Genomic DNA, 26,315 nt, shown 5'->3' on the forward strand with positions numbered 1-26,315 from the left:
CCACCAGAAACCGCAGCCCAGGGGCTCCCCACAATCTGCTTCAAGCTCAGCGTCAGACACACAACCCCCCGCTACCCCCCACCTTCCTGTCAAGCAGCCGCCTGGCACCCTTTGCCCCCAGCCCGCAGGAACCTGCTGTGCGGGAAGCAGATGCAGGAGAGGCTGTCAGCGACGCCCTCACGGCCCCAGGGGCCTCCTGACACAGTGCTGGGGTGGACACGCCAGCACACGTGACGAGCCGGCCTCCCTCTCTCCTCCCGGCCCTGGGGTCAGGCGGGAAAGGGCACCTCAGCGACTCTGGGAGAAAACAGCCTCCCCCGCCGGAGCACCTGGCAGGGCTCAGAGGGGGCAGTGTGCCCAGATGCCAAGAAGCTATGCTAGACCAGCCCCCAACCCAGCCCCAGCCCGAGAAGCCCCTGGAGAGCTGGGCGTGGAAGCTGGGTGGGAGGGGGGACAACGGACCCCAGCAGGGCCCAGCAGTGAGGACGTGCCCCTGCTCAATGCGACTCAGCTGTGCTTCTAGTCCTGCCCCTTGCGCCACCACTGTCCACGGGCCCCACTCGGCAGGGTCTAGAAGACACCCAAGTGTGTGCGTAAGGACTCTCGAGGACTCTCAGAAGGTCTGGAGGAAGGGGTCCCTGCTGGGAGGACGGTGCAAGGCGACCACTGGAAGCCCAGAGTCCCTGCTGGGAGGACAGGGAAGGCCGACACTCAGCCAGTAGGGACCACACCTGTCAGAATGTGGGACTGCTTCCACTTTGTCACCCTGCCCGCTCCTCCAGGAGGCCAGGGCCCCACGCTGGGGTCCCCCCTGACTTGGTGGGCTGCCTTCCAGCTCTGGCTTGGCCATCTTCATTTGGACGGCCAATGCCCACGCCACGCGGGCGCTGAAACTTCTGAACAGCAGCTCTGGGGTGGGGCCTTGGGGAGTAGCCTGGCTGTGACTGGAAAGGGACGCAGGTCTGTGGGGACAGGCCCACATCTTCTTCCTTCTTTCTGGTGCTCTGCAGAGGGGCTGGGGGACGGCCGCACAGAGGGGCCGTGTCTCGGGCCATCAGGACGCTGTTCTGGCTGAGAGAGAAAGGGACGGCCAGCGCGAGAGCTGGAAATGACAGCGTGGGATGTCTGGCGGGGCAGGCTGGGCCTCCTTTCTGTGCCAGCCCAGTGTGGCCACCCCTTGGTGCTTCTCAGCGCTCCCTAGGGGGAGGAGAGGGCAGGGGCCCCCTCTCACCGAGCCCACCTCCCAGACCCTGGGGCTCTTGCAGGATGTGAGGCCAGGCACTGCGGCTGGAGCCCGGCTCTGAACACGCCCTCCAAATGCACACCCAGGAAGCAAGGGCTGACGACCCCAAGCGGTGGCATCAACTTCCGTCAGGACAGTGCGCTGCTGTGCTCACCCCTGGTCTCACCACGGAATGACAGGGCAGCCCTTTGAGACGGACCACGAGGTGGATGGATGCTGCCCTGGTGCCTGAGAGCACTGGTCCCCACAGAGCCTCTCTGGGCATCCGCATCAAGACGCCAGCCGCCCTCTGCCTCCACAGCAGGGCGGAGAGCACAGGCTGCAGGTGCCCGGCCAGCGCTCCGCAGTGGCCAGGACAGGTGGCTCTCCTCCCCGGGCTGCTCTCACCTGCTCCGGGGCAGGCAGGCTGCAGCGGTGGGCGACACGGGGCTTGGGCAGCACCACCCAACTCTGACCTCCTCTGGTGCCCAGCTGGCCCCCAGCAGCGGGAAGCCTGGAGGAGCTCCCGCAGCCTCCCTCCGCCTGCTGGGAGGCGGCCATGGAGGCAGAGGCTGTGGGCGAATTACAGTTTTCCTCTGCAGCCTCTGTGCTCATCTTTAACCATGGAGGGAGAGCACCACGAAATGACTCTTCAGCCCCAACTTTTGGCCATGGCTGGTTTTTTAAAATCATAGTTGATTTGCAGTGTGGTGTCATTTGCTGCTGCGCAGCAACGTGACCCAGTCGTACATACGTATACATTCTTAGTCTCATGTTATCCATCACGTTCTGTTAGAGGAGACTGGATATACTTCCCTGAAGAAGAGCCTGTGACCGTTCTGCCCTGTCCAGACAAGTGCCTCCAGGGGCCAGGCTGTCTTCATTTTCTCTGCTCCAGCAACTGACACCACAGTCATGCCTCTGAGTGTGACACTTACACAAATGCCTAAAACTGTCCGGCACTTTATAGTTTACCAAGTTTCCGGGCACTTTTCTTGGCTCAGGTGACTCTTACTAGGTGTGCAGAGCGGTCCTCAGAGGAGCCTGTTCTACAGTTAAAGCGTCGGGTCTAAGAGGCAAAGCTAATGGATCCGACACGACAGGGCTGTTGCTACCCTGACTTGGAGCAAATCTCTACGTCGTAATCCTTTCAATCTCAGGTAGTTCTATGAATACACGGTGGTTTTTTTGTGGTGTGTGTCTTTTTGCCTTTTCTTTTCTTTTTTTTTTGTCTTTTGTTGTTGTTATTGTTGTTGCTATTTCTTAGGCCGCTCCCGCGGCATATGGAGGTTCCCAGGCTTGGGGTTGAATCGGAGCTGTAGCCACCGGCCTACGCCAGAGCCACAGCAACGCAGGATCCGAGCCGCGTCTGCAACCTACACCACAGCTCACGGCAACGCCGGATCGTCAACCCACTGAGCAAGGGCAGGGACCGAACCCGCAACCTCATGGTTCCTAGTCGGATTCGTTAACCACTGCGCCACGACGGGAACTCCCACGGTGGTTTTTAAACGCGGTTTTTAAAATCTGCACACCGATTTTATCATGTTTGCATTTGAAACGCTGAAGGCCAGTGCATACGCTACTTGGTGTGACTAACCCAGAATTCCTCGGCGCACACACCTCCCGCTCACGCGTCCACACAGCCTGCACAACTGCGGACGGCCTCTGGCGCAGTCTACGGTCCCAGGCTTGGCCTCATTTTCAGTAGCTTGGCTGAAAACATGAATGATCCCAGGATAGAGTTTGACTACCCCTCCCGCCCCAGGCTTTTCTGGATTTTGGAGAGACGTGTTTTTCCTGGAAGACACAGTTCTGTGATGAGTTCGCGTGTCTTCCACCCTTTTTCCCTTTCCTACTCGTTCCTTGCCCCTTCCTCATGCATCCAATGGGCTAAGTAGGGTGTCAGCAATGTCCTTTCCTCACAGATGGGCTGAGTAACCCACACAACGGCACCAAGGCGCCGGTTAGTCGGGGGTGGGCAGCCAGGGCTCTGTCCTGAGATTGGGGTCCCTGTCCAGGAGGCCCCACCACGTCCCAGCCCAGCTCCCCAGGATGGGCTTGGAACACCCCACTGTGGCCTCGGTTTTCTGCACAGACCCCACCCAGCACCAGCCACAGCCATGTCGTGTAGCCTGCACATCTGTCTCCACAGCAGGATGAGAGCTCTCTGAAGTCTGGGGATGTGTCCTCTTTTTTTTTTTTTTTTTTTAAATCTTTTTAGGGCCACGCCCGTGGCGTACAGAAGTTCCCAGGCTAGGGGTTGAATCAGAGCTGCAGCTTCCAGCCTGCACCACAGCCACAGCAATGCAGGATCCAAGCTGTGTTTGCGACCTACACCACAGCTCATGGAAATGCTGGATCCTTAACCCACTGCGCGAGGCCAGGGATCGAACCCACGTCCTCATGGATGCTCCTCAGCTCTGTCTTACCGCTGAGCCATGACGGGAACGCAGGGACTGTGTCCTCTTCATGTCCCCAGCACTGAGCAGTGTGGAGTTAGCTTCCTTCCCACCCCCTAAACAAAGAGTCTGAGGCCGGTCCTTGTCACGTGTCCTGGGGGAGACCTCTCATGACCTTGCCGAGGTGGTGGGCAGAGCCATGCAAGGAGAAAGCAGACAGGGCTCTCCCCCGACCAGCTGCTAGAAGGGAGCCTTCTCCCTGGAGGCCAGCACTGGGGATTCTGGGGCGACTGTGGCTGGGGGAGGAAGGTGGACCCCACGGATCTGGCTGACAGAGAGCTCTGTTGGTCCAGGAGGGGGTGTCCCCGAGCTGGGACTGTATTAAGAGGACCTGGGAACCTGCTGTCACCACTCTGGCACTGGTCCCAGAGTAGGGAACATTTTCCTTGTGTCACCTCCGGAACTGCGGCCATGCAGGCAGGCTGACAACAGCCCCGAACCCCAGTGAGATGACAAAGGAAAACTAACAGGAAGAGTTAAGGGAATCTAGGAGCCAGACAGAAAACATCTGACCCAAACGGCTGCCTGTGACACAAAGCCGCTGGCAGAGGCAGAGGAACAGCGCAGCTAGAGCGCTTAGACTCTGGGAGAAACTGCTGGTAGGGAACAGACTTACTGACGAAATTTACACATGTTGGGAGACAGAGCGTCTTGATGGAAAAAACATTATCTTTTTGCAAATATCTGTAAAAATATATGCTTCTAATTACAAGCATCAGGCTATAGAAGGCAATTGTCAAAGAGTAGCAAAGCAGACCTCCCACACTAATCAAAAGAGGGGAGAAGGAATGAAGAGCTACTTGGTAAAACCAATAAAAATAAAGAGGCGAAGAAAAGAAAACAAATCCTAATAAATAACAGAATGAGATGAAGGAATGAAATCAACTCTATCAGCCATTAAATGAAACGTGGCAGGACTAACTGGGAATGATAACAAACAAAACAAAACTCCTAAAACAAACTGCAAGTGGAGGGATGTATCAGGGTGTGCTAGGCGTGTTCTGGGGGAAAAAGGCCAGTTTGTATTAATATGAGGCGGGGTTGAGTCTAAAAAGCACTAAACTGAACAATCACCAACATCTGCCAAAAAGACGGAGCAGCTGAAACCCCCTATGCGCTAAATAAAGACAGGAGCTAAACTCATCAAGCTGAGACTACTAGAAATGAAAGGGGACATTCATCAAAACCCGCTCCTGTGGGAAACACTGGCGGTCGTCTTCCGAAAGAGAACAGAGCAGAGCCTTCAAGGACTTGGCCAGAGAAAGTCTTAAAAGCTCTCCATCTCTCAGGTTAATTTACTTCTTGTTAGATTTTTGAATTAGCTGCCTCAGAATTGCCCACAACTTCCTCTTAAAGCATATCCTTAATATGCAGTCATTAAAAACGACCCTGTGGAATATTTAAGGGCCTGGAAGATAGAATTTGAGTGGAAAAGACAGAGCTGGACACGAGTCATCATCAGGCCGCAATCATCACCCCGTCCCGGACTCACACCTTTCGCTTCAAGTGGTCGCGGCCGCCCAGCTGACAGATCAGGATTCGTTAGCGGATCGGAAATTCTGACCTGGCTTAACCTCAAGCAAGTTTCCATGACTGTACCCGACTCCTGCGGCTTTCAGGACACCCCCGGAGCGGGGAGAGGAGGCATCCCAGCTGGTAACCCCAGCTCTCCGGGATTAAAGGTGAGCTCACCTGCTTTACCTGCTGAACCGACTGTCCTTAAGAGACACACTCACTGGGCAGGTGCCAGGCTTAGTGGCCGAACTTCTTGGTTTCCCACTTAATTTTTACCGACAGCCCATCTCTACATAAGACCCACACCTCAGGATGAGTACATGCAGAAGCAGGGAAGTTTAGTGCTCTGGCTACACTTTCACAGCTGGCACGCGACTTACGGAGCTGACACAACCCAACCCAGGTCTTCTGACGATAAAACCTGCCATCTTTATAAATATATGTATGTACGTTCACAACTCAGAGCTAAGTGGGCGTAGGGGGTCGGGCGCGGGCGGGGGGGACGACGACACGGCAGCTCCCGGGCTGGGGACGAACCGAGAAGGGTCGCTGGGGGCGGATCTGGCGGAGACCAGCATCTGTCATCTTTTACTACAACACACTTCCTCTCCTCTTTTTCCCAGTTCTTGTTTTAGGGCGGGGTCCCGCGCTATTCAAGCAGCTGCTTCTGTTCTTCCCAGTTAACATTTTACGGAGAAACGATACGCTAGTCAAACGGCAGAGTCCCCGGGGTCACCGAGGCTGGGCTGCAAGAGGCCGAGACAGACGGAGACGCGGCTCCCACCCAGGTTTACTGCGCCTCGGCTGCAGGAGCCCCCCCACCCCTTCGGAAATGGGAGTTTGGGGCGATGGGCGCTGAGCCGGGCGAAGCACAGGCCAGGCGCCCTGGGCCGCACGGAGAACTGGGCCTCATGCATCTCTGGCCAGCGGTTTCTGAGGGCGCTCAGGCTTTGCCAGAAAAGGAAGCGGGCCGAGCGGAGGGAACTGGACCGCCCTGTCTGCTCTGATCCCACTTGCGCCTCTGCCAAGGCTGGCCGATCCCAGCTCTCCCAGCTCTCCCAGCTCGGGGAGGCGGATCTTGCAAAGGAAATGGCACTTTCTTCCTGAAGATGGGGGAGGCGGGCCCCACGGAGCTGCTTGGGGACCGAGGGCAGCGCGAGGAGAGGAAAGGCAGCGGGAGAATGTCCACTTCCCACCCCGAGGGGTCGGCCCGCTGCCCTATTTGGCCCCTTGCCCCAGGTTTTCTGGAGAAGAGGCTGGGACAGCTGCTCTGGCGGTGGGGGAGCGTGTGTGCAGGTGCTGGGGGCCAGCGGGGCCACGGTCCCCACGCTGCCAGGTCTCCCCCCTGGATGCCCGGCCATCAGAGCCCTAGGCCCTTTCCTCTCCCATCAGAACAACAGGCAGGTCTGTGCAAGACGGCCTTCTTCTTCCTATGTTTCCCCAAATTTTATTTTCTGAAATAAGAGATAACACTTGGTGTGGCTCTAGGCAGCTGCTTCCCGGCAGCGTCTCTCCTCTGCCGGGAGGGAGAAGACACGGGGAGAGACCAGCAGGAAGGTAAACAGCTCTCGGCACCGCCCGACCCGCCGAGGAGCCCGAACCCCGGCTGTCTGCCGGCACCCGGGTCTCAGGGACAGCCTGATGCTCGAGTCACACCTCAGGGGTGGGTTTACGTGGTCTGGGGTGTCGCTCACGTGTCACACGGTACAGGTTGTGGAGAAACACAGGGCATAAACTTCCCATGCAAACCACTTTAAAGTATCCCACCCAGTGGCACTCATGACATTCCTAGCGTCCTACACCCATCACCACCCTCTGCTGCCAGGATCTCTCATCACCCCAAGAGCAGACCTCGTACCCATTAGCAGTCACTGCCCATTCTCTCCCCCGGCCCCTCCACATGCCCCTCTGGATTTCCACATTCTGCATATTTTCAATAAACGGAACCATAAAATATGTGGCCTTTGCGCCAGGCAGGCTTCTTTCACTTCGCATCAGGGATTCATTACTCTCAGGCTGACTTCCACGGCAGGCAGGCAGGCAGGCAGGCGTCTTTCACTTGTCCCTCTTCGGCTGGAGGACACGTGGGTTGTTTGTACCTCTGGCTGTCGTGAGTAACGCTGTCGTGAACACTTGTGCACGCGTCCTTGTTTCAATTCCTTTGGAGTAGACTTGCTGGACGATAAGATAAGGTCATGGTTACCTCACTTCCAAACGTCAGGATTCGGTAACGCTCCCGGGTGAGCCTAACATCCAGCCGAGCCCAAGAACCCAGCTGGCTAAGATCCAACTACCAGTTTTTACACAAGATAAGCGACCCAATAAATCAGCAAAATCCTGACCCAAGAACAAGAACTAAATTACAAGGGAAATCAGGGCCGACGGGGAGACACGGGAACAGCCGCTAATGAGAAGGAAGGTCAGAGACAGAAGGTCCAGGACGCCGGGGTCCCAAGCCCAACGCACAGACACACAAAGTGAAAAGAACTGCACTTGTGAGATAACTGGAAATTCAAACAGTGCATGTTTGATGATATGAAGAAATTACTGTTACTTTGTTCTAACAATGGCACTGTACTGAAACAGTTTCATATTAAAATGAACATCTTCTCAAACAACATGCCTGGGCATAGGTGGGCATTTGCCATTGGCCACGAATGTGTAATTATGATGGAAGGTAGACGGCTGGCGGTGGGTACATGATAAAAATTTAAACAAGCTGGTGTAGGTACTTTGAAAATCAATACGGAGCTTCCAAAAAATTAAACATGGACCTGCCATACGAGCTGGCAACCCACCACTGGGTATAGACCCCAAGCAAATGAGCCAGTATTTTGAGGACATCTCGCACCTCCGAGTTCAATGCAGACCCTGCCCGTGACAGCCAAGACCCAGGAGCAGCCCAGGAGCCCGTCCCCAGATGAAGAGACCAAGAAAATGCTAGGTACATGTGCACACACACATACTCACAACACACACACACACAACACACACACAATACTCACACAACACTCATACTCACACACTCTCAAACACAGAGGAATACTGCTCTGATATAAAAAGAAGAAAACCTCTCCATTTGTGAAAACATGAATGAACCTGTGGACATTATGCAAAGTGAAACGAGCCAGACACAAAAGACAAATATTGGAGCTCCCGTCGTGGCGCAGCAGAAATGAATGTGACTAGGAACCATGAGGTTGTAGGTTCGATCCCTGGCCTCGCTCAGTGGGTTAAGGATTCGGCGTTGCTGCGAGCTGTGGTGTAGATTGCAGATGTGGCTCGGATCTGGCGTTGCTGTGGCTGCGGTGTAGGCCGGCAGCTGTAGCTCCGATTGGACCCCTAGCCTAGGAACCTCCATATGCTGTGGGTGCGGCCCTGAAAAGCAAAAACAAACAAACAAACAAACAAAAGACAACTATTGCATGGCCTCACCTTATACATGGAATTAAAAAGAAAATAAAAGTCAAACTCACGGCAACAAAGAGCACGAAGAAGAGTTACCGGTGGGGGGGGGGGAGGTGGAGATTGATCAAAGGGTACAAACTGAGTTATAAGACAAGAAAGTTCGGGAGCCCGAGGGTCGTCTCCACACTATAGTAACTACAGTTCAAGACAATATATTGTACACTTGAAATGTGCTAGAGAGGAGAGCTCACGTGTTCTCCCTGCAGCAGAAAAGGTGACTGTGAGGGGATGGGGATGGAATCAGCGGGACCTGGGGACTCTCACAGTGTATATAGGCACCAACACAGCCTGTCCTGCACTTCAGCACACACGACTTTTATTTGCCAGTCAAACTTCAATAAAGCTAGGGGGAGAAAAGTAAAAAAAAAACAAAACAAATAAAAAGTCATAGCCATTGCAAACAAACATAGATGGCAAATGTAAGCAAACGTCTATTTGTTTAAGAAAACTCATCCCTGCTCACTGCCCTCCTTCCCGAGCTAACCACCCTCCTGGGACCGTGAGGACAGTGGGTGCAGTGAGCACAGCAAGGGCAGTGGGTGCAGTGAGGACATTGAGGACAGCGAGGGCAGCGAGGGCAGTGAGGGCAGTGAGCAGAGTGAGTGTGGGGAGGACGGTGAGGGCAGCGAGCACGTGCAGATTCACTCCCCGAGTGCTTTCAGGGTAGTGCAATGAGCTCCCTGAGCAGGGTTCACTGGTGATGCCTGGGGCCTTGTTGCCTTTAAAGACAAGGTTTTTCTTCTACGTTTTCCTGTTGAGTCCGTTCAAAAAGGTTCTAGAATTTGAAACGAATCCAACCCTGTTTTTTATTGTGGTAAAATATACACATGAAATTTGCCATTTTAAAGTGTACAGTTCTGTGGCATCAACTACATTCAGGCTGTAGTGCAGACATCACCACCATCCCTGTGAACTTTCTTTTCTTTCCAAACTGAAACCATGTCCGCATGCAGCACTGCCTCCCCCTCACGCTTCCCCCAGCCCCGGCAAACACCACTCACGTCCTGTCTCCATGATGTGACTCCTCTAGGGACCTCATACAAGGGCTCACACAGGAGTTGTCCTTCTGTGGTTTATTTTTCTGAGCATAATGCCTTCAAGGTTCGTCCATGCTGTGGCCTGCACAGAATTTCCTTCCTTTGTGAGGCTGAATGCGTGTGCCGCCTTCTGTGCGTCCACCATTCACTGATGGACGCATGGGGTGCTTTTCCTTTTGGCTACTGTGAATGATGCGATGAACAGTGTATGCAAATATCTGGTGAGTCCCTGCTTTCAATTCTTTTGGGCACTGCCCAGCAATGGAACTGCTAGATCACACTGTAATTCCAGCCAACATTCTTTGTAATAATAATCTGTCCACAGTTTCCTACTGCATCCATGCATCCATGCATCCATCCATCTACCTATCTATCTTTTTAGGGCCTTACCCATGGCACAGGGAAGTTCCTGGGCTAGGGGTTGAATTGGAGTTGCAGCCACCAGCCTACACCACAGCCACAGCCACACCAGATCCAAGCCTCATCTGTGACCTACACCACAGCTCATGGCAACACTGGATCCTTAACCCACTGAGTGAGGCCAGGGATCGAATGGTATGGAGACTCGTCAGGTTTGTTACTGCTGAGCCATGACGGGGACTCCCTCCTGCTGCCCTTAGAACAGGCTGGGCTGGGGGTGGAAAGTGAGAAGGCAGGACAAATCTGTGTTCCCATCCAGGGCTTTGTCCTAAGACAAACCTGGTTTATGACCTCGCTCTGCCATCCACTGGCTCTGAAACCTTGGGTTTGTTACCTAAACCTGGAGGCTGTTTCCTCACTTACAAAACAGGGTAACGCCAACCTTGTATAAATGGCTAGTGCTGGTTAAGTGCTGGCTCAGTGCTCGGCACACAGCGCTCGACGCTTCTGCTGGCTGCATTTCTTCCGTTTCCGGTCCGGGTCGTGGCTGAGGAAGGGGCGCCCACGTGAAGGCGAGTCCCTCCGGCTCTGATCACAGCCTCTTCCCCCACGGGCCGAGCTGCCCTCGGAACAGACACCCCAGGATGGCGGCAGACCTTCCTGGCTTCCGGGGAGGCCGACCGAGAGTCCGGTCCCCGCCTGGTTCTCTTCTCCTTCCGAACAGCCTTAGGACAGGAGACCACCTCACAGCCCCTCAGGCCCATCCACCCAAAGGGCCCGATTCCTGGCTTTCAGTTGACCCTCAGCGGTGTGCCCGTCACCACAGTGCGGTCTCAGGGCCCCAAGCACTCCACGCTCATGACCCCAAACAAAGAGGCTCCGCACCTGTTCGCCGTCACCTGCCTCACCTCCCACCTCCCCAGCCTCTGGCGTCCGCTAACTGACCCACCTCCTGTCTCCACAGCTTTGCCTACTCCGGTCATTCAAGAGAACGAATGACCTTACGTCAAAATGTGTCCTTTGGGGTCTGGCTTCTCTCACTCAGTCTCCTGTTTTCAAGGGTCCCCGAAGCTGTGGCAGGTTCCAGAACTTCATTCCTTCACGGCACGGACACATCATGTTCTGTCTGTCCATCCATCATAGGATGGACACTGGGTCGTTTCCACCTCCTGGTAGTGTGAACAGGGCTGCTGCGAGCACACTTGTCACCCTTTTGTGCGGATGTATGCGTCCATTTCTCCCGGGTCTGTATCTGGGGTGGAAATCTTGGATGTACCGCTGCTGCTTAAGCCTGATACAGAACGGCTGCTTCCAGGCTCTGCCCGGAGAACGCCAGACCATCAGAAGCCAAACGCCTGGCGCTGGCTCCACTCAGTGAGCGCTTTAAAAGGCCAGCAAAGTCTGCAGTTTGTAATCTCACTGTGTTGATACTGAGCATCTCTTCGAGTTCCCTCTTCTGAGAACTCTAGAGTCCTTTAAATATTGACTTTGCTACCTGTCTGTATCTCTACTTGTATTTCAAGTCACTTCCCCTGGCTGATGGACATTTTCATATTCTGCACCTAATGTACTGTTACTCTGGTTAATTAAAACTGCTTACTTTTTCTGTGGACCTGCTCCCCCAAAAGAATCGCTGTTCTCCTCTCGATACCTCCTGTCCGGGCTCACAGCAGAGGAAGGGTCGACAGGCTCTGTCCTTGCAAAAGCTGCCTGGGCACCCACCAACGGAATCATCTGCAGCAGGACACGTTTTTGAGGGAGGTGGCGCGCCCCTCCTAGTTCGGCAAAGCCCCGTTTCTGGTCTGCCTCTCCCAGCACCAGCCTACACGAGCGGCTCTGAGTTCAGGGGAGCGGCAGAGAAAGCCAGGCTGTCTGTCCCACACTGACCCCCGCAGCTGTGACTCACCCAGCTGCTGCAATCCCACTGCTGCCTTGCCTCAAAACGTACTGGGGGCTGTAGGGGCCCCCAGAAAGAGGCGGTGCTGTCTTCCAGGAGTTGAACAAGAATTCCAAAGAAGACTCATGGTAGATACGGGCTCTGAGAGGGTATTAGGAAGTAAATTTCATGAAGACAAAAAAGAAAACATTTCTGTCAAAGTTCACGCATAGAAAAAAGTGATATTAAGTGGTTTTCCTTAGTGAGACGATTTTGAATCGGTAACCAGTTAAGAACAATGAGTGATTTCTAGAGCAGGTTACGAAAGCCGTACGTATTATGACATTTGAGCAGTACTTAAGGATTACGTAAGAATATATTCCCAGCTGAAAACTCAAGAAAACATAAAGATGTAACAGAAAACAAACCTGGTGTCCGATATGGTTTTGGACTTAAGACTGGGAGCAAAAAGTGAAAGAGCGTTAGGGCTATGGCACAAAGGAAGAGGTATTTTGGATTTTAAGTCGAAGCAAGTGCTAGAAATCTTTAAGAAAAGTCAGAGGGAAAAATGGGCTTTTCCTGTAGACACAGAATTCTGCTCTCCACAATCATGCTAATATGTGAAAGCCTTAAAGAAGTAAACGGTTCGTGTTTTTTGGTCTCTTTAGGGCCGCACCCTCGGAAAGTGGAGGTTCCCAGGCTAGGGGTCGAATCAGAGCTGTAGCCGCCAGCCTACACCACAGCCAAGCAATGCAGGATCCGAGACCTCTGTGTAACCCACACCACAGCTCACGGCAACGCTGGAACCTTAACCCACTGAGCAAGGCCAGGGACTGAACCCGTGGCCTCGTGGATGCTAGTTGGGTCTGTTAACCATTGAGCCTCGATGAGAACTCCCAGTCTTTTTAAAATCAGAGAAGGACCTCCAAGTGGTTGCTGTAGATCAAGAAGTTCATCCCAGAGGAGGAGGAATATGAGTGTTCACTGAGCACCTACCAAGTTCCCAGCACTTAGGCCGAGCACGTTACGCACATAACTCAGCGCCATCGCGTCAGCATCCTTAGCAAAGCGGCATTAAAGTCTCTGCTGTGGGGGTGGGGGCCCAGGGGAGCAGCCTGTTCCAAAGGACAGGAGCTGCTGAGCTCAGAGCTGTGACTCATCTGGGCTACGAGCCCAGAATCAAAGTTCAAGCCAGCCCATCGCCGCAACGCTAGCCACACGGCTAACGCATCCTAACTATAGACCAACAATCAATATCGCACTTCAAAGGCAGGCACCAGAACATCAGCGTCAACTCACGACACCGGTCACACTGTATTTACAGAAGCTAAGCTGGGGTTAGGGACCTGGGGAGTACGTGTGGTTTTAAATCAGTAGCTCTTTGCTGATTTTTGACGCTTGTGATTTAATTGTGCTTAATACTATGCAAGCTATTTTAGAAAAACGAAGTTTGCGATTTGACACACCTTTGGAGGCAGGGGAGTCTGTGCGCACACCGTGAGGACATCTACACACAGGGTGAGCCCTGCAGGGGGCCACGTGCAGGTCCAGTCACGCTGGGGACCGCTAAGCGTTTCACGGAGCGGCAGTGTTTCAGCCTGACAGGTACTCCCGTCTGCGGCCGAGGCCCTTCTCTGCAGCCCAAGGAAAGCTTATGAATGTCACCTGGTGCTTCAACTGGCTTTGCACCTGTGAGCCTGTGAGGCCTGGCGCTTCCTTGCATTTCTTAGGTTCTTACTCAATCAGTAAGAGCCTGTTAAAAATCTAATACGCGGCGTTCCAGTTGTGGTGCAGCAGAAATGACTCTGACTAGTATCCACGAGGATGCAGGTTTGATCCCTGGCCTCACTCAGTGGATTAAGGATTCGGTGTTGCTATGGCTGTGGTGTAGGCCGGCAGCTGTAGCTCCAATGCAACCCCTAGCCTGGGAACTTCCATAGGCCTCGGGTGCTGCCCCCCCCCCCCAAATCCAACAGTGTACTTAAAAATAGTTAGGAAGGGAAATTTTTATGTGTATCTTACTAGAGTTTTATTTTGAACGTTCACATTTTTTTCCCTTTTCTTTTTGGCTGTGCCTGTGGCATGTGGAAGTTCCTGGGTCAGGATTGAACCCATGCCATAGAAGTGACAATGCCAGATCCTTAACTTGCTGTGCCACCAGGGAACTCCTGAATCTACCTATCTATCTATCTATATATCTCTGTTTAGGGCCACACCTGTGGCATATGGAAGTTCCCAGGCTAGGGGTTGAGCTGAAACTACAGCTGCCAGCCTACACCACAGCCACAGCAACTCGGGATCCAAGCTTCGTCTGTGACCTACACCACAGCTCATGGCAACGCCAGATTCTTAACCCACTAAGCGAGGCCAGGGATCGAACCTGCAGCCTCATGGATTCTAGTCGCGTTTTGTTATTGCTGAGCCACGACAGGAACTCCCCTGAACTTACGTTTTTAAAATCTGGAGTTTTTGTGTCTATAAGAAGTAACTGCACATTTGTTACATCTGTGGAGTTAAACAAAAAGACAGCAGTGTCTGCGGCAGAGGCCTGGTGGGAACAGCGGAGGTGAGGAGGTGGGGGTGCTGTGACCCAGGGTGGCACGTTTCCACATTTCCTATTAAACGTGCGATGCTGCCCAAGCAGTAAAGTATGAGATCTCAGCTGACAGGCCGAAGTCTGATCTGCCAGGGTCCCTGCCCTGCGATGGGGGTTAACTGTAGTGTCCATTCAAGGGGGTGGAGGGAGGCCCAGAACAAGCCCTGTTTCTGGTGTGTCAATGGTGGGGTCTGCAGAGGAGACAGAAACTGGGTCACAGGGTGCCCCCATGTGTCGAGGGCCTGAAGCTAGAAGAGAAGGGCGGGGTAGGACCAGGCCACCCTCCCCCACTGTGGGCCTGGGACGTCTCACCCTCTCCTGTCCCTGGACTGGGGTTACCTTGCTGGCCCCATCTCTCACCTCCGCCAGGACTGAACCACATCCCCCACTCCCTAGGGCCTCCAGTTGGGACTGAACCCCACAACGGTCTGTCCTCTGGAGAATCCTCACTTTTTTTTTTTGGCTGCATATTTAGCAGCTTGTTGTGGAATCTCAGTCCCCAGACCAGGGACTGAACCCTGGGCCGCAGCGGTGAGTCCGAACCACCAGACCACTGGACGACCAAGCACTGAGTCCTTGGCCCGGGGATGCAGGTGGGCCCTCACAGAGACCTGGTTAAAAGCCAGGTGAAGAAGGACGGAAGAAATTAACACAACACTGGAGTTCCTGTCGTGGCTCAGTGGTTAACGAATCCGACTAGGAACCATGAGGTTGCGGGTTCGTTCCCTGGCCTTGCTCAGTGGGTTAAGGATCCGGCGTTGCTGTGAGCTGTGGTGTAGGTCGCAGACTCGGCTTGGATCCCGTGTTGCTGTGGTTCTGGCAGAGGCCGGTGGCTACAGCTCCCATTAGACAACTAGCCTGGGAACCTCCATGTGCTGTGGGAGCGGCTCAAGAAAAGGCAAAAAGACAAAGAAAGAAATTAACACAACACCAAATCAACCACATGTTATAAAATTAAAGGTGAAGAAAGTGGCTTTGTCATGTCCGTCCGTCCGTCCCATCCGAAAGGTGCTAGAGCCCTTGTGGCAAGCCTCAAACACAGCAGGCATCTCAGTTCTGTGGGGCAAACCTTACCCACCAAGGAGACAAGAGGCTGAGACTGAGGCCCCAAGTCTAAGATTCAAGGGCGTAAGACGACCTTCCACCAGCAGGTGGCGGCAGAGGACTTTGTGAGCAATTCTGGCGGCGGCTCTGAAATGCTGGAAGGTAGCTTGCAATGGCTATTGTCTAAGTGATTTATGTGTTTGGATTCCACTCAGTGTTATGTATGCATATTACTGAATAAAACATTCACAGTGTATCTTCCACCAGCAGCCGAGCTCCAATTCCAAGCTTCTGAGTCCTGACTCCGCAGGCTCCAGGGAAGCCCTCACATCAAATTGCTTTCCTCCCAGAACAGCCGCTCCGAGCCCCGGAAACCACTGCTTAGAGAGGGGGGAGAGCTCTGGCGTGGCCGCACCGCCGGCTGGCTACCAGGTGTGTGCTGGGGAAGGCGCCGCCTGCCAGCTTCTCCTGGAGGCGAACCTGTCCTCCCCGCGCCCGCCTGGCCCACATCTCCCCGACCTCAGGCTGCCCAGCAGGGCCCAGGGCTGGGAGGGGCCCGCCTCAGCTCCGGCAGGGAGAACGCCGGCTTCTCCGTAAAAAAGGTGGCATGTAGGTAAGGAAGAAATTCTCACACTGGGTACTGAGCTATGGTTTCTTCCTGTCTTTCCCAGAGACCCCAGGGGCTCCTGAGCCAAGGCCATGGAGCCGCGGTGGTGGGGGGCTCGCTCCGAGGTCTGGGCCGACCCTGGCTGAGCCTCTGCCAGCCCCACTTTCGGGGTCGTGCAGTCCAGGGTGCCAGACGCCTCTGAGGCCTGAGATGCCAGGATGGGCGGCAGGAAGGAGGCCCGGCCGGCCCAGGCAGGCAGCGCCCCCCAGAGAAAGGGTGTGGGCGAGGCCGACCCCACGGTCAGCGGCACCTGCCACTTCTGCACCCATCAGAGCGCCGGGCTCTGGCTGCGGTCACCGGCGTGGCACCTGCGGCACCTTCGCTTCGGTCTGGGGCAAACCCTTCCCGCCCCTCTCAGTCCACTTCTCCTGTGTCTCTACTGCGGCAAAGGGAGGGATCCCACTTGTGCTAAATGGGGACAGTATTATTCTCACTGTGCAGGAGAGGAAAATGAGGCTGAGAGAGACGGAGGAACGTGCTGCTTCCCACGCCCCCGTGCGCTGGGCCAGCCTGAAGCCCAGTCGGTCCACGGCCTCGGCGCCGCGATGGTCAAGGCTCCCCCGCGGCAGCTAAGCCCCCTCCCTGCCCACGAGGCCAAAGCAGCTTCTTCGAAAGAGAAAGCTGAACGACGCCGGCCACTATGAGGGGGAAACTCTCACAGGAAAGCGGCTGCCACGAGGAGACGGGATACGCGCTTCGCCCCCTCCTCCCTGGTGCACACGGATCTGAATCGGCGTCAAGGGTCGGGAAGGCGAGCAGCGTGGACGCTGCACGCGCTCTCGTGTGCCTACTGCCAGCCCGGACTTCCCCCCGAGCCCCCATTACATTAGCCCGAGTCCAGCCCTTTCCCATTCCCGCTGTCCCTCCCTCCCTGCCCTAAGGTGACGTCTTGCCTGGATCAGGCCCGGGACGTGCACACGACACATCCACCTGCGGCCCCTCCAGCGCGGACACGTGATGCTGTCACCTGCCTGCCTGAACAAAGACACGTTCTCTCTGCGCACGGTGCCCGCCTCCGCCTCGTGCCCCTCGGCCCCTGTGAGCCCCGCCCCTTCCCTGGGCCGCCCTACTCATCAGCCTGGGAAGCAGCCGAGGCTCCCTCATGAACACCTGCCCTGCGGGGGCTCAGAGCTCACCCGGATGGCAGACCAGGCCTGGGAGTCATCCTGTATCTAGTGTCAGGGACAGGGACCGCTGTCCTCGCCTTTCAGAGAGAAGATCTGGGGAAGTCTTGAGGCTTCTCCCTCCAGGGTCCCTGCTGGAGAAGACCTCCCCAGACCACAGCCACCAGCTCCACCCACTTTCCGGTCCTTGAGCAAAGGACTCCTCTGCCAGAGGGTGCTCGTCTAGTCCCCAAAAGCTGACTCGTTATCAGTTCTCCCATCCCTTTATCAGGAGGCAACAGGGTCTGACAGGAAAAGCCTGGGCTCTCAAGTCACAAAGGCCTGTTTCTAAATCCTGGCTCCACAGCCTCGCTGCACAATGTCTGATCCTTTATTTATAAAACGGGACAGTAACACCTACCTCACAGCGTTATTATGATAATTAAAGCATATGGAAAGTCTCAAGTAGAGTCCCTGGGGCACACAGAGAAGCTAATAAATGTAAGTTTATTTTCTCTTGTCCTCCTCGATTTTCACTCTCCCATCCTGGGAGAGGTATTTGTGCGGCTGGCCGGGGGCTCCAGGAGGGCAGGGCCTTTGGGTGATGCACTGTGCAGCCCCCGCAGTCCCCAGCACAGCCCCAGCTGCAGCCCCGCAGTCTCCTGTGCAGCCCCTGGACGGACGACGATACACACTTTGCTGCATGAATGGAGGAACCCAAGTACGGTCCTACTGTTCTTGCCAACATGAACCACTGGAGTCGCCGAGCATGAGACTTGGAAAGGACCCTTGGAAATCGATTGCCAGCTCATCTTCATTTTATCGACCCGGCCACCGCAAAGCAGAGGAGGCAGGGACTTGCCTGTGGTCAGCATGCAGGGAAGCAGCGGCCCTCTGGCCTGTGTGCCCCCATCCTCCACGCTGCTCCCCGGTAGACCGGACGTGGCTGGGAGGGAGGTGAGGCCACAGGATTTCCCAGGAGGAGGTCTGCTCCACAGGGAATAAACAACCTGGAATGGGACCGCACATCTGCAGTAGCTCAGTGCCTCACCGAAACCAGGGCCGGGCTGGCCGTCAACAGTCTTTCCTCCTTCTAATCTGAAAAAAGGGCACCCCACTGTATCTTCTTTGGCAGAAAGAAAGAAAGGTCCATAAAGAAGACTGTGATAATTCCAAAAGAGAAAACAGAGGGCGTGGCCCCCGGAAGCAGAGCATCTCATAAAAATGCAGTGAAGCCTGAGCACACGCTATGCAGGGACACAGACACTCTAAGATTCTAACTACTGGCTCTTCCCTAAATTCGGTACAGAGAATTGCCTGCTAAATGTTGTCATAAATACTGGGCTATAATTTCTAAGCCATAGAAAAATCCATGAAAAAAAATCCTGTAAGTTAGATGGTCTTAGTCTTCAACCCACTAACTTTGGTCAATCTCACCTGGAAGTTTTAAATGGCTTTCTGCTGAATTTCCCCACCCCCCTCAAGTAAGTATCAGAAATACTGATTTTACTCCGTACATACAATCCGTCTTATAAGCTCATGAAATACCGGCCTATTAAGTAACATAAAAAATGCAGTTGAGTGGAATTAGACGGCAGAGGGAATTTCATCGAACACCTACAAACAGGGTTCGTGTAAGGAAGGATTTTCACCCCCCCGCCCTAGTCCCCCATCCCTGGCCTGGATGGGAGAGGAGGAGACAAAGAGGGTGACACAGTAGAGTGTAGGACCTGAGATCACGGAGCACATCCGCGGAACAGCAGAAAACCAACAAAGCTCCAGCACCTTATTCTACAGACTTAAAAACTGGATTCACAAAGGACCAGTAACGTAACACAAACCTCACACCGAGTGTCAGGGGCCTCACGATTCAGGTCCCTTCAGCCCAGGTCCGGGGCTTTTTACAAACAGTGTCACTCTAAGAGCACGGCTGGCTGAGGGGGTGGCTGGAAGGCGGAAGAGACACGGAAGCCCTTCTTTGTGTAAGAATTCCGAACCCTCTGCACCGCCTGACTGCTAATGATGGGTCCTCAGGCGCCGGCTTTACTGGGCCAGTGATTAATTTCAGAGCCACCGAGACCACAGACACAGAGGAAATTACTGATGCTGGTAAGTGCTGTCCTTTTCCAATAACGGAGTCTCAACAGCTGTGTGTGTGTGTGTGTGTGTGTGCGCATGTGCTGGGGGAGCCACACACACACACATACATATCACTGAGTGATCACACACATTTGCATCAGGATGCTTGGAACCTACCAGAAAAGTCTGTTTTCTCAGCAGTGAAAGGTGAACAACAGCCCCCTCCCAGCCACCCTGAGGGCTAAGGTGACAAGGCTCAGGGGTCACTCAGCAACGCGGAAAGCGCTGAGCAAAGATCCTCGGTTCGGTGCAGCGCTCAGGCAGTGCGGCGTCCGGGTACCCGGCTCCCGGTGAAGCCGCCACCGCCGCCTGATTCCTACGGCCGAGGGGAAGGGCAGAGACGAGTCCTGAGCGGTGTCTGGGCTGGGCTGGCGGAGCTCTCCAGAGGCACCACGGATTCAGAACCCTGGTCACTCAAGGCCCAGAGGACTGTATCGCCTGTCCTCTGGGGTGTCGCCAAAACAAGAGGCCAAGGGAAATGCTGAGAATCCCAGACACCAGAGCTCACGGCCACCAGCTCGGAGGACAAGGGCCGTCCCAGGGGTGCGGCCTCATCTCAGGATGAACGGCATGTCCACTGGCCGAGCCCCCTGCTTCCCTGCAGCAGCCAGGGGCCCCCACAGCCGCTGAGCACCCGGGGAGGGGCTCGGCCCCCAGGCACAGGGACTCTGCCCATGGGCCGGGGTGTCCCACACTGAAGGGAGCCAAGGGATATCAAAACGAGAGTCAGTTCACCCAAGGAGAAGGTGGGCCCCTGGGCAGGGAAATCTTGACCCTTGGCGGCAGCCCTGACTCCCCAAAGCGACGTGCAAACCTGGGAGGGCCTCGGGTCCCAGCAAGCATCAGGGCAAGATCTCAAGAGACCTTCCCCCAACCTCCCATCCAGCCTGACTCCACCTTTCTGAAAGAAAGGGAAAAAAAGGCACCCTTCTAGCATTTTGAATTTTGCCTCATGAATCAGAATAAAGAAAATGCTAAGTGCACCTTCCAGAACCTTCCCCTTAAACTCAAGAAAACAGCACAGAACTGCAGGTGACCTTTACAGAAGAGAGAAAAACGTTCTTTCGTTCTCATAAAAGCATATGGATATTCGCCCGTTTATAAGCAGACTGAAGAAAAGCGTACAACATAGAAAAGTATTTTTCCAGGTATCATCAAGAGTAAACTCGTCCTTAATGCCTACATTTTATTTTATGGCTGATACCCTCACTTGAAAACAAACATCTACGTGAGCAAGGACGCAGGCGGCTGCTAAGGACCGGGACGCAGGGCTGAGGACCGGGTGGGTGCCTCATCACCAGGCTGGGGCTGCTGGTTCCTTCACCTGCGAAGCTAGATACACAGTAACTGTTTCCCCTCAGCGGGATGTTCACGGCCCGTTTACCTTACAAAGTGTGTGGACATGAGTCCTGCAAACAGAAAGCCACTAAACAGTGTCTCCAGTTTAAAAAAAAAGGAACATTGAAGGTTCGTATTTACGACCGTCTGCTTTAAGTACAGAAGAGAGCCTGCCGGTTACTTTAAAATAGACACAACACAGCCGAATCCCCAGAGGTGGTATTGAGCAGTGAGATTTGCTTTTCATTTCACCTGGCTTAATAATGAAAACATGAGGGATGGCTCCCGTTGTCTCTAAGATCAACATATTAATCCATTTAAGGAAATGCCACGGGAGGCCGCTCCTACTCCTCTTTAGAAGACAGATTTAGTTTGTTCTTGTTTAAAACTGAATGCATCTCTCCATTTTAACAGCGCCTGAGCCAGAGCGGCTTCTGAGCTGGATTTAAATCAAGCCCATCGGCAAAGGTGGCAATGGGAACGCCCAGGCCAGGAGGCCCTGCCGCCACCCATGACCTCTGCTGAAAAGAGGGTCGTCAGCTCTAAACCCCGCGGCAGCAGCAAAGCCTGTCCCAGCCGGCTGATTACCGGACAGACTCAGAGAGAAGGACAAAGAGAAGAAAAACGAGCCCCCCGCGCCAGATTTAATGCTATGTCTGTCCATCCATCTGTATGTATGTATGCACACACATGTGTGTTAACGTACAGACACACTCATATCCATGTGTACTTATATGGATTTAAGAGTAATCAATGTTTCAAAGTCTTTCATGCAGCAAAAGCAAATATGGGCAGAAGAACCTTTGCAGGTGCTCCGGGCGGTGGGAACTCACCCCGAGTACAACGTCACAAGCCAGCATGAAGACCATTCTCTCCCAAAGCAGCGGCCAGAGTGAGACGCCCGGCTGCATGGAAGCCTCTTTGTTCCGGTCCGTGGCTCTCGAGGTTCCGCCTGCGTCAAGCACAAGTCTACACAGTCACTGAGGCTGGAACAGGGTCAAATCTGGAAGGAAGGAGGATTTCTGGAGGCCACACGCCAGCTGCTTGGGCGGGGGTTTTGAAGGATCACAGCTTTAGTGGGGTGGGGGAGGGAAGATGACCGGGCACCCCACGGTGTGGGCGGGTTCAGGACCAGACCGGCAGGACCGGGGACCCAGGGGTTCTAAGCCACCACTCAGGAGAGTCACAGAAGACGCGGGCCAGGCTGCCAGCAGGTGGCGCTCACGCACGGAAGCGAGAGCAGGAAGGTGGGCCAGCGCGGGGGCCAGACTGCAGGGTGAGGAGAAAGGAGCCCAGGGCCGGGACTGAGGAGCAGTGAGGGGGGCACCAGGACAGCGGGGTCCTCAAACACCAGGGCAAGGGAGTTTCAGGAGAAATAGGCCAACACATGGTCCAAGGCCGAGCAAGACCCTGTGAGATAAGGGGTGGAAATTAGTATTTTATTCTAATTTATTCCTTGTGTTTACAATGAAGAGATGGCTGGTTTGATGAGGACAGCCTTTGGAACAACACTTCTGTCTCTTTTTTCTTTTTCTTTTTCGGCTGCACCTGCAGCATGTGGAAGTTCCCAGGCCAGGGACTGAACCTGCACAAGTCACTGCAGTGACAATGCCAGCTCCTTAACCTGCTGAGCCACCAGGAAGTCCTGAGACGGAACACTTCTTCAGCGCCCGCCACCCAAACGCATCTCAAAGGCTCTTGAGGAAAGCGGTCCTCCAGCCACCGGCAGGCCACCGTGCCGTAGGCCTCAGCCTTCTCATCCTGACCTTGCACTCAAGCGTGTTCCTTAAAGTGTGTGCCGCCCCCTACACCCAACCTCAAACCACACCTCTGCTGTGCGGCCTTCCAGGACCCCTGGGCCTAAAGTTCTGGTCACCTGACCTGGGCACCATGGACTGAGCCCGGCCGCCCAGCGCGAGCGCAAGGTCCTGCCCCCTCTCCTGCCAAGCACCTTCGTCCCCTCGTTCTAACCATCTAAGCCACCTGCGTCCTTCTCATTCTAAGCCATCCTCCTTTCCTGGAATTTTTTTTTTTTCTTGTTTTCCTCCTGAAATCTCTCTCATTAGACTTCAGGGTGGGGCTGATCTTTTCAACAAAGAAGCAGTTTTGCTGGCCCCCATCCGGCGGTGCTGTTATTTCTTGGCACTTGTCTAGCTTGCTGCTGTTTTTGTAACTCGCAACAGTAAGTGGTACTTTAATTTCAGGTGCGTCCACCTGCATGTCATTTCCCCTCCTTCCCAACCAGATTCGAAGCTCTGGAGAAGCTGCAGCTGTAGGAAGTTAGGACCCAGCAGACCTGGGTCTCACTCGCCTTGAATCTCTGTTCTCTCAGGTGAAAATCTGGGGCCAGAACATGGCTTTGGAGGCCGTGGTTCTCGACCAGGCAGGTACAACATTGCATGTGCTTGATGCCCAACAACCAGATGCTTTTCTTCCCTCTTCCCTGTCCTTCCTCTGCAGCCATGTCACCTGGGTCACAGATTGACAGGGATTAAAATGCTCCAACAACAGAGAGCCAGGGATTTAGATCAGAGAAGCAGAAGGCCAGCAAAGGATGGATCCTGTACCTGCACTACAGAGAGTCACATTTCCCAGCAGACGCATGAAAAGTAAAACGTGGCCTGTCTTGTCCAACCTGCGGAAAAGTGGGGAATCTGCACGGGGTGATGTCCACAACGCGTCTAAAACTAGGAGAAACTGTTAAATTATAAAGTAACCAAAATATTCTAAATTGTGGTTGATGGTATATAAATTATTAATTATTATTATTTTTTTTGCTTTTTAGGGCCTCGCCCGTGCATATGGAGGTTCCCAGGCTAGGGGTCGAATCAGAGCTACAGCTGCCAGCCTACACCACAGCCACAGCCACACAGGATCCGAGCCGCATCTGTGACCTACACCACAGCTCATGGCAACGCCAGATCCTTAACCCACCGAGTGAGGCTGGGGATTGAACCTGCATCCTCATGGATACTAGTCGGGCTTGTTACCGCTGAGCCACAATGGGAACCTCCATAAATTGGAATCTTTTATTGAACAACAGTATTTTGATCTAGTGTGTGAAAAACATGGGAAGAATAAGAATCAGGTTAGGGGCTGTAGATTAAAATTTTATTCCTCACTTTCCTTTGGTCGGCCAAAGAGACGGGTAAAGGAACAGAAGAAATATATGAAAAAGCTATTAGCGAAATGATAAATTCGTAGGATTCACCTTTAAAAGTTTTCCTTTATTTGCTTTTATTTGGCCTTCGGACTGCTGTGTATAACCCCCCCCCCCCCCCCCCGAGCCTTGGCGGTCAGCATCTGGGATGAAGTATGAAAGCAAGTAAAGCACTGTAGGACAAAATATTAAAGTACAGCCCGTCAATTAGTTTTGGTTACTGAAGAGGAAAGCAAATAAGATATTAATCACAGAAGAAAGCAGTTATGAAGGGCTGTGTGAATTATGTAAAAATCTTAGTGATGTATTTTCATTAGAGGATGGTGTTCACAGTGGGATTTAAAAAATGAAAACGGACACAGCCGCCAGTGCCGCGTTTCTCCCAGGAAGTGGCTGCAGGGCTCTGGACTCCTCAGGGCCGAGGGGGTGGAGGGCCCCGGAGGCGGGAGGACAGCCGGGTGGAGGCAGGGATGCCCAGCAAGCTAGGCCGTCTCTCCGTCCCGGGAGTGGGGAGCGGGGGAGCCCTTCCCTTAGAAAGTCCGGGCGCTCCTTCTTGCAAGTGTTGCTGATCCCTGTTAGTCTTTCCCTGGACTCTTAACCGCCCGGAGAGGAACCGCAGAAAGAAAGAGCACCTCCCGACCAAGGTCAAGGGACTTCAGGTGACCTGCGCCCTGACTCAAGCCAGCAGGGGTCCCGGCCTTGCAGGCACCTCAGATCACCCAGGGAGCTTCTGAGCCCCAGGCTCCAGGGAGCAGCAAGTCTGGAGAGTTCTCCAGGTGGTTCCAACGTGTGAGGAGGAATTAGGGCAGAATGTTCTAACGTGGTCTCGTGTCAAGGTCACACACCTCATTCATTTCCCTAAAACACAAGCCATTACACCTTCAGCTTTAGACAATGTCCCAGCAGAGCACCCAACTGCCTCTTTACCTGGTCTACCCTGCCGCTTGCACGTCCCTTCTAATGATGACACGAGTGACCTGCGTGGTGGGCCTGGCGGGGTCCTGGGTCCGGATAAGCTGTGTGGCCCTGAGACTGGACATGGTGGGTAGGGGCTGGGCAGCAGGCGGCAGGGGATCTGTTTGCTCCCACTTCATGCTAACGGAAAAGCTCGTTTTTCTTTAGGGTTATAAGTATGTGTGAAACCATCTGGCGTCTCCTGCTGCTGCCTCCTTTAGATCCTGCAATGTTTATATGTCCATGGCATCCAAACATCACGAGCCCAAAACAGTGATATTTAAGGGATACTGTGTTTCAACGTAATCATACGCACTGCTGATGTTTCCCAAGCGTTCTGTTGTAGACGGTCAGTAGCAAGGGAGTATGTGAACATGAAAATGACATACGCAGTGGCCGATTAAAGAGAGGCCACCCCCCAGCCCCCACAAAAGGGGACTCCTCTCGTGTTAATCAGCCACCTGGATATCACCTTCTGTAAAGTGAATGTTCAACCTTTTTTTTTTTTTTAATGCATTTTTAAGAGTTGGTTTCAATCTTAAAAAACCAATTTGTGGAGCGCCCATGTGGCTAAGTGGGTTAAAGACCTGGAGTTGTCACTGCAGCGGCTTGGCTTGCTGCGGTGGTGTGGGTTTGACCCCGGCCCCCGAAATCAATAAATAAAATAAAAACTGGTCTGCAGCAGTTCTTTGTGCATATTCTGTATGCAAATCTGTTTTCAGGTATTTTCTCCCTTCTGCTCTTTTATTCTCTTAACGTTGCTCTTGACGCTATGATTTTCGTGTAGCCCAGTGTATTATTTTTTTCTCCTTTATGGCTCACATTTTTTGTGTCCTGTTTAAACCTTCTCCACAGTAATGAAGAGGTTTTCTTTTGTTTTCCTGTTAAAATGAAGACAATGGGCCCACATGGAGTCACTTATGCTGAGCCACACACGGTCAAACAGAGACGTAACTCTAGCATCTCTCAGAAATGGAACCTTAAACCAGCCGATCAGAATCACCCGATCAGCACGCATTAGGGCGTCTGCCTGACGGGCCCCCGCCACCCCTACAGGAGAGTGACCTGGCCTCAACCAAACCACTCTGTGCCTCCTGGTTCCACTTCCTTCTGCCGGTAAAGCTTTCATTTTGTACAGCTCCTCAGAGCTCCTTCCCATCTGCTGTGTTGCTGCCTGACTCATGAATTGTTCAATAAAGGAAACAAGATCTTTAAAATTCACTCAGTGTGGAGTTGCCATTGTGGCTCAGCGGAAACAAACCTGATTTTGACCATGAGGAAGCAGGTTTGATCCCCAGCCTCGCTCAGTGGGTTAAGGATCCAGCATTGCCGCGGCCTGTGGTGTAGTTCGCAGCCACAGCTCAGATCCGGCAT

The 26,315-nt window shown here is 53.8% G+C and overlaps 1 protein-coding gene across 3 annotated transcripts in view; it reads right to left on the reverse strand.

Moving 5' to 3' along the window:
* Positions 1–26,315, reverse strand: part of LYRM4 (LYR motif containing 4) — a 182,571-nt gene that overhangs the window by 75,389 nt on the left and 80,867 nt on the right. The window contains exon 3 of one of the 3 annotated variants that reach the window (XM_047794443.1): positions 21,661–21,779. The exons of the other annotated variants lie outside the window; for them this stretch is intronic. Within the exon in view, the coding sequence (XP_047650399.1) occupies positions 21,661–21,779 (119 nt within the window). The remainder of the gene's footprint in view (positions 1–21,660; positions 21,780–26,315) is intronic. 3 annotated transcript variants of the gene reach the window in all.

This window comes from Phacochoerus africanus, chromosome 9 (genome assembly GCF_016906955.1).
Source record: "Phacochoerus africanus isolate WHEZ1 chromosome 9, ROS_Pafr_v1, whole genome shotgun sequence".
Lineage (NCBI taxonomy): Eukaryota > Metazoa > Chordata > Mammalia > Artiodactyla > Suidae > Phacochoerus > Phacochoerus africanus.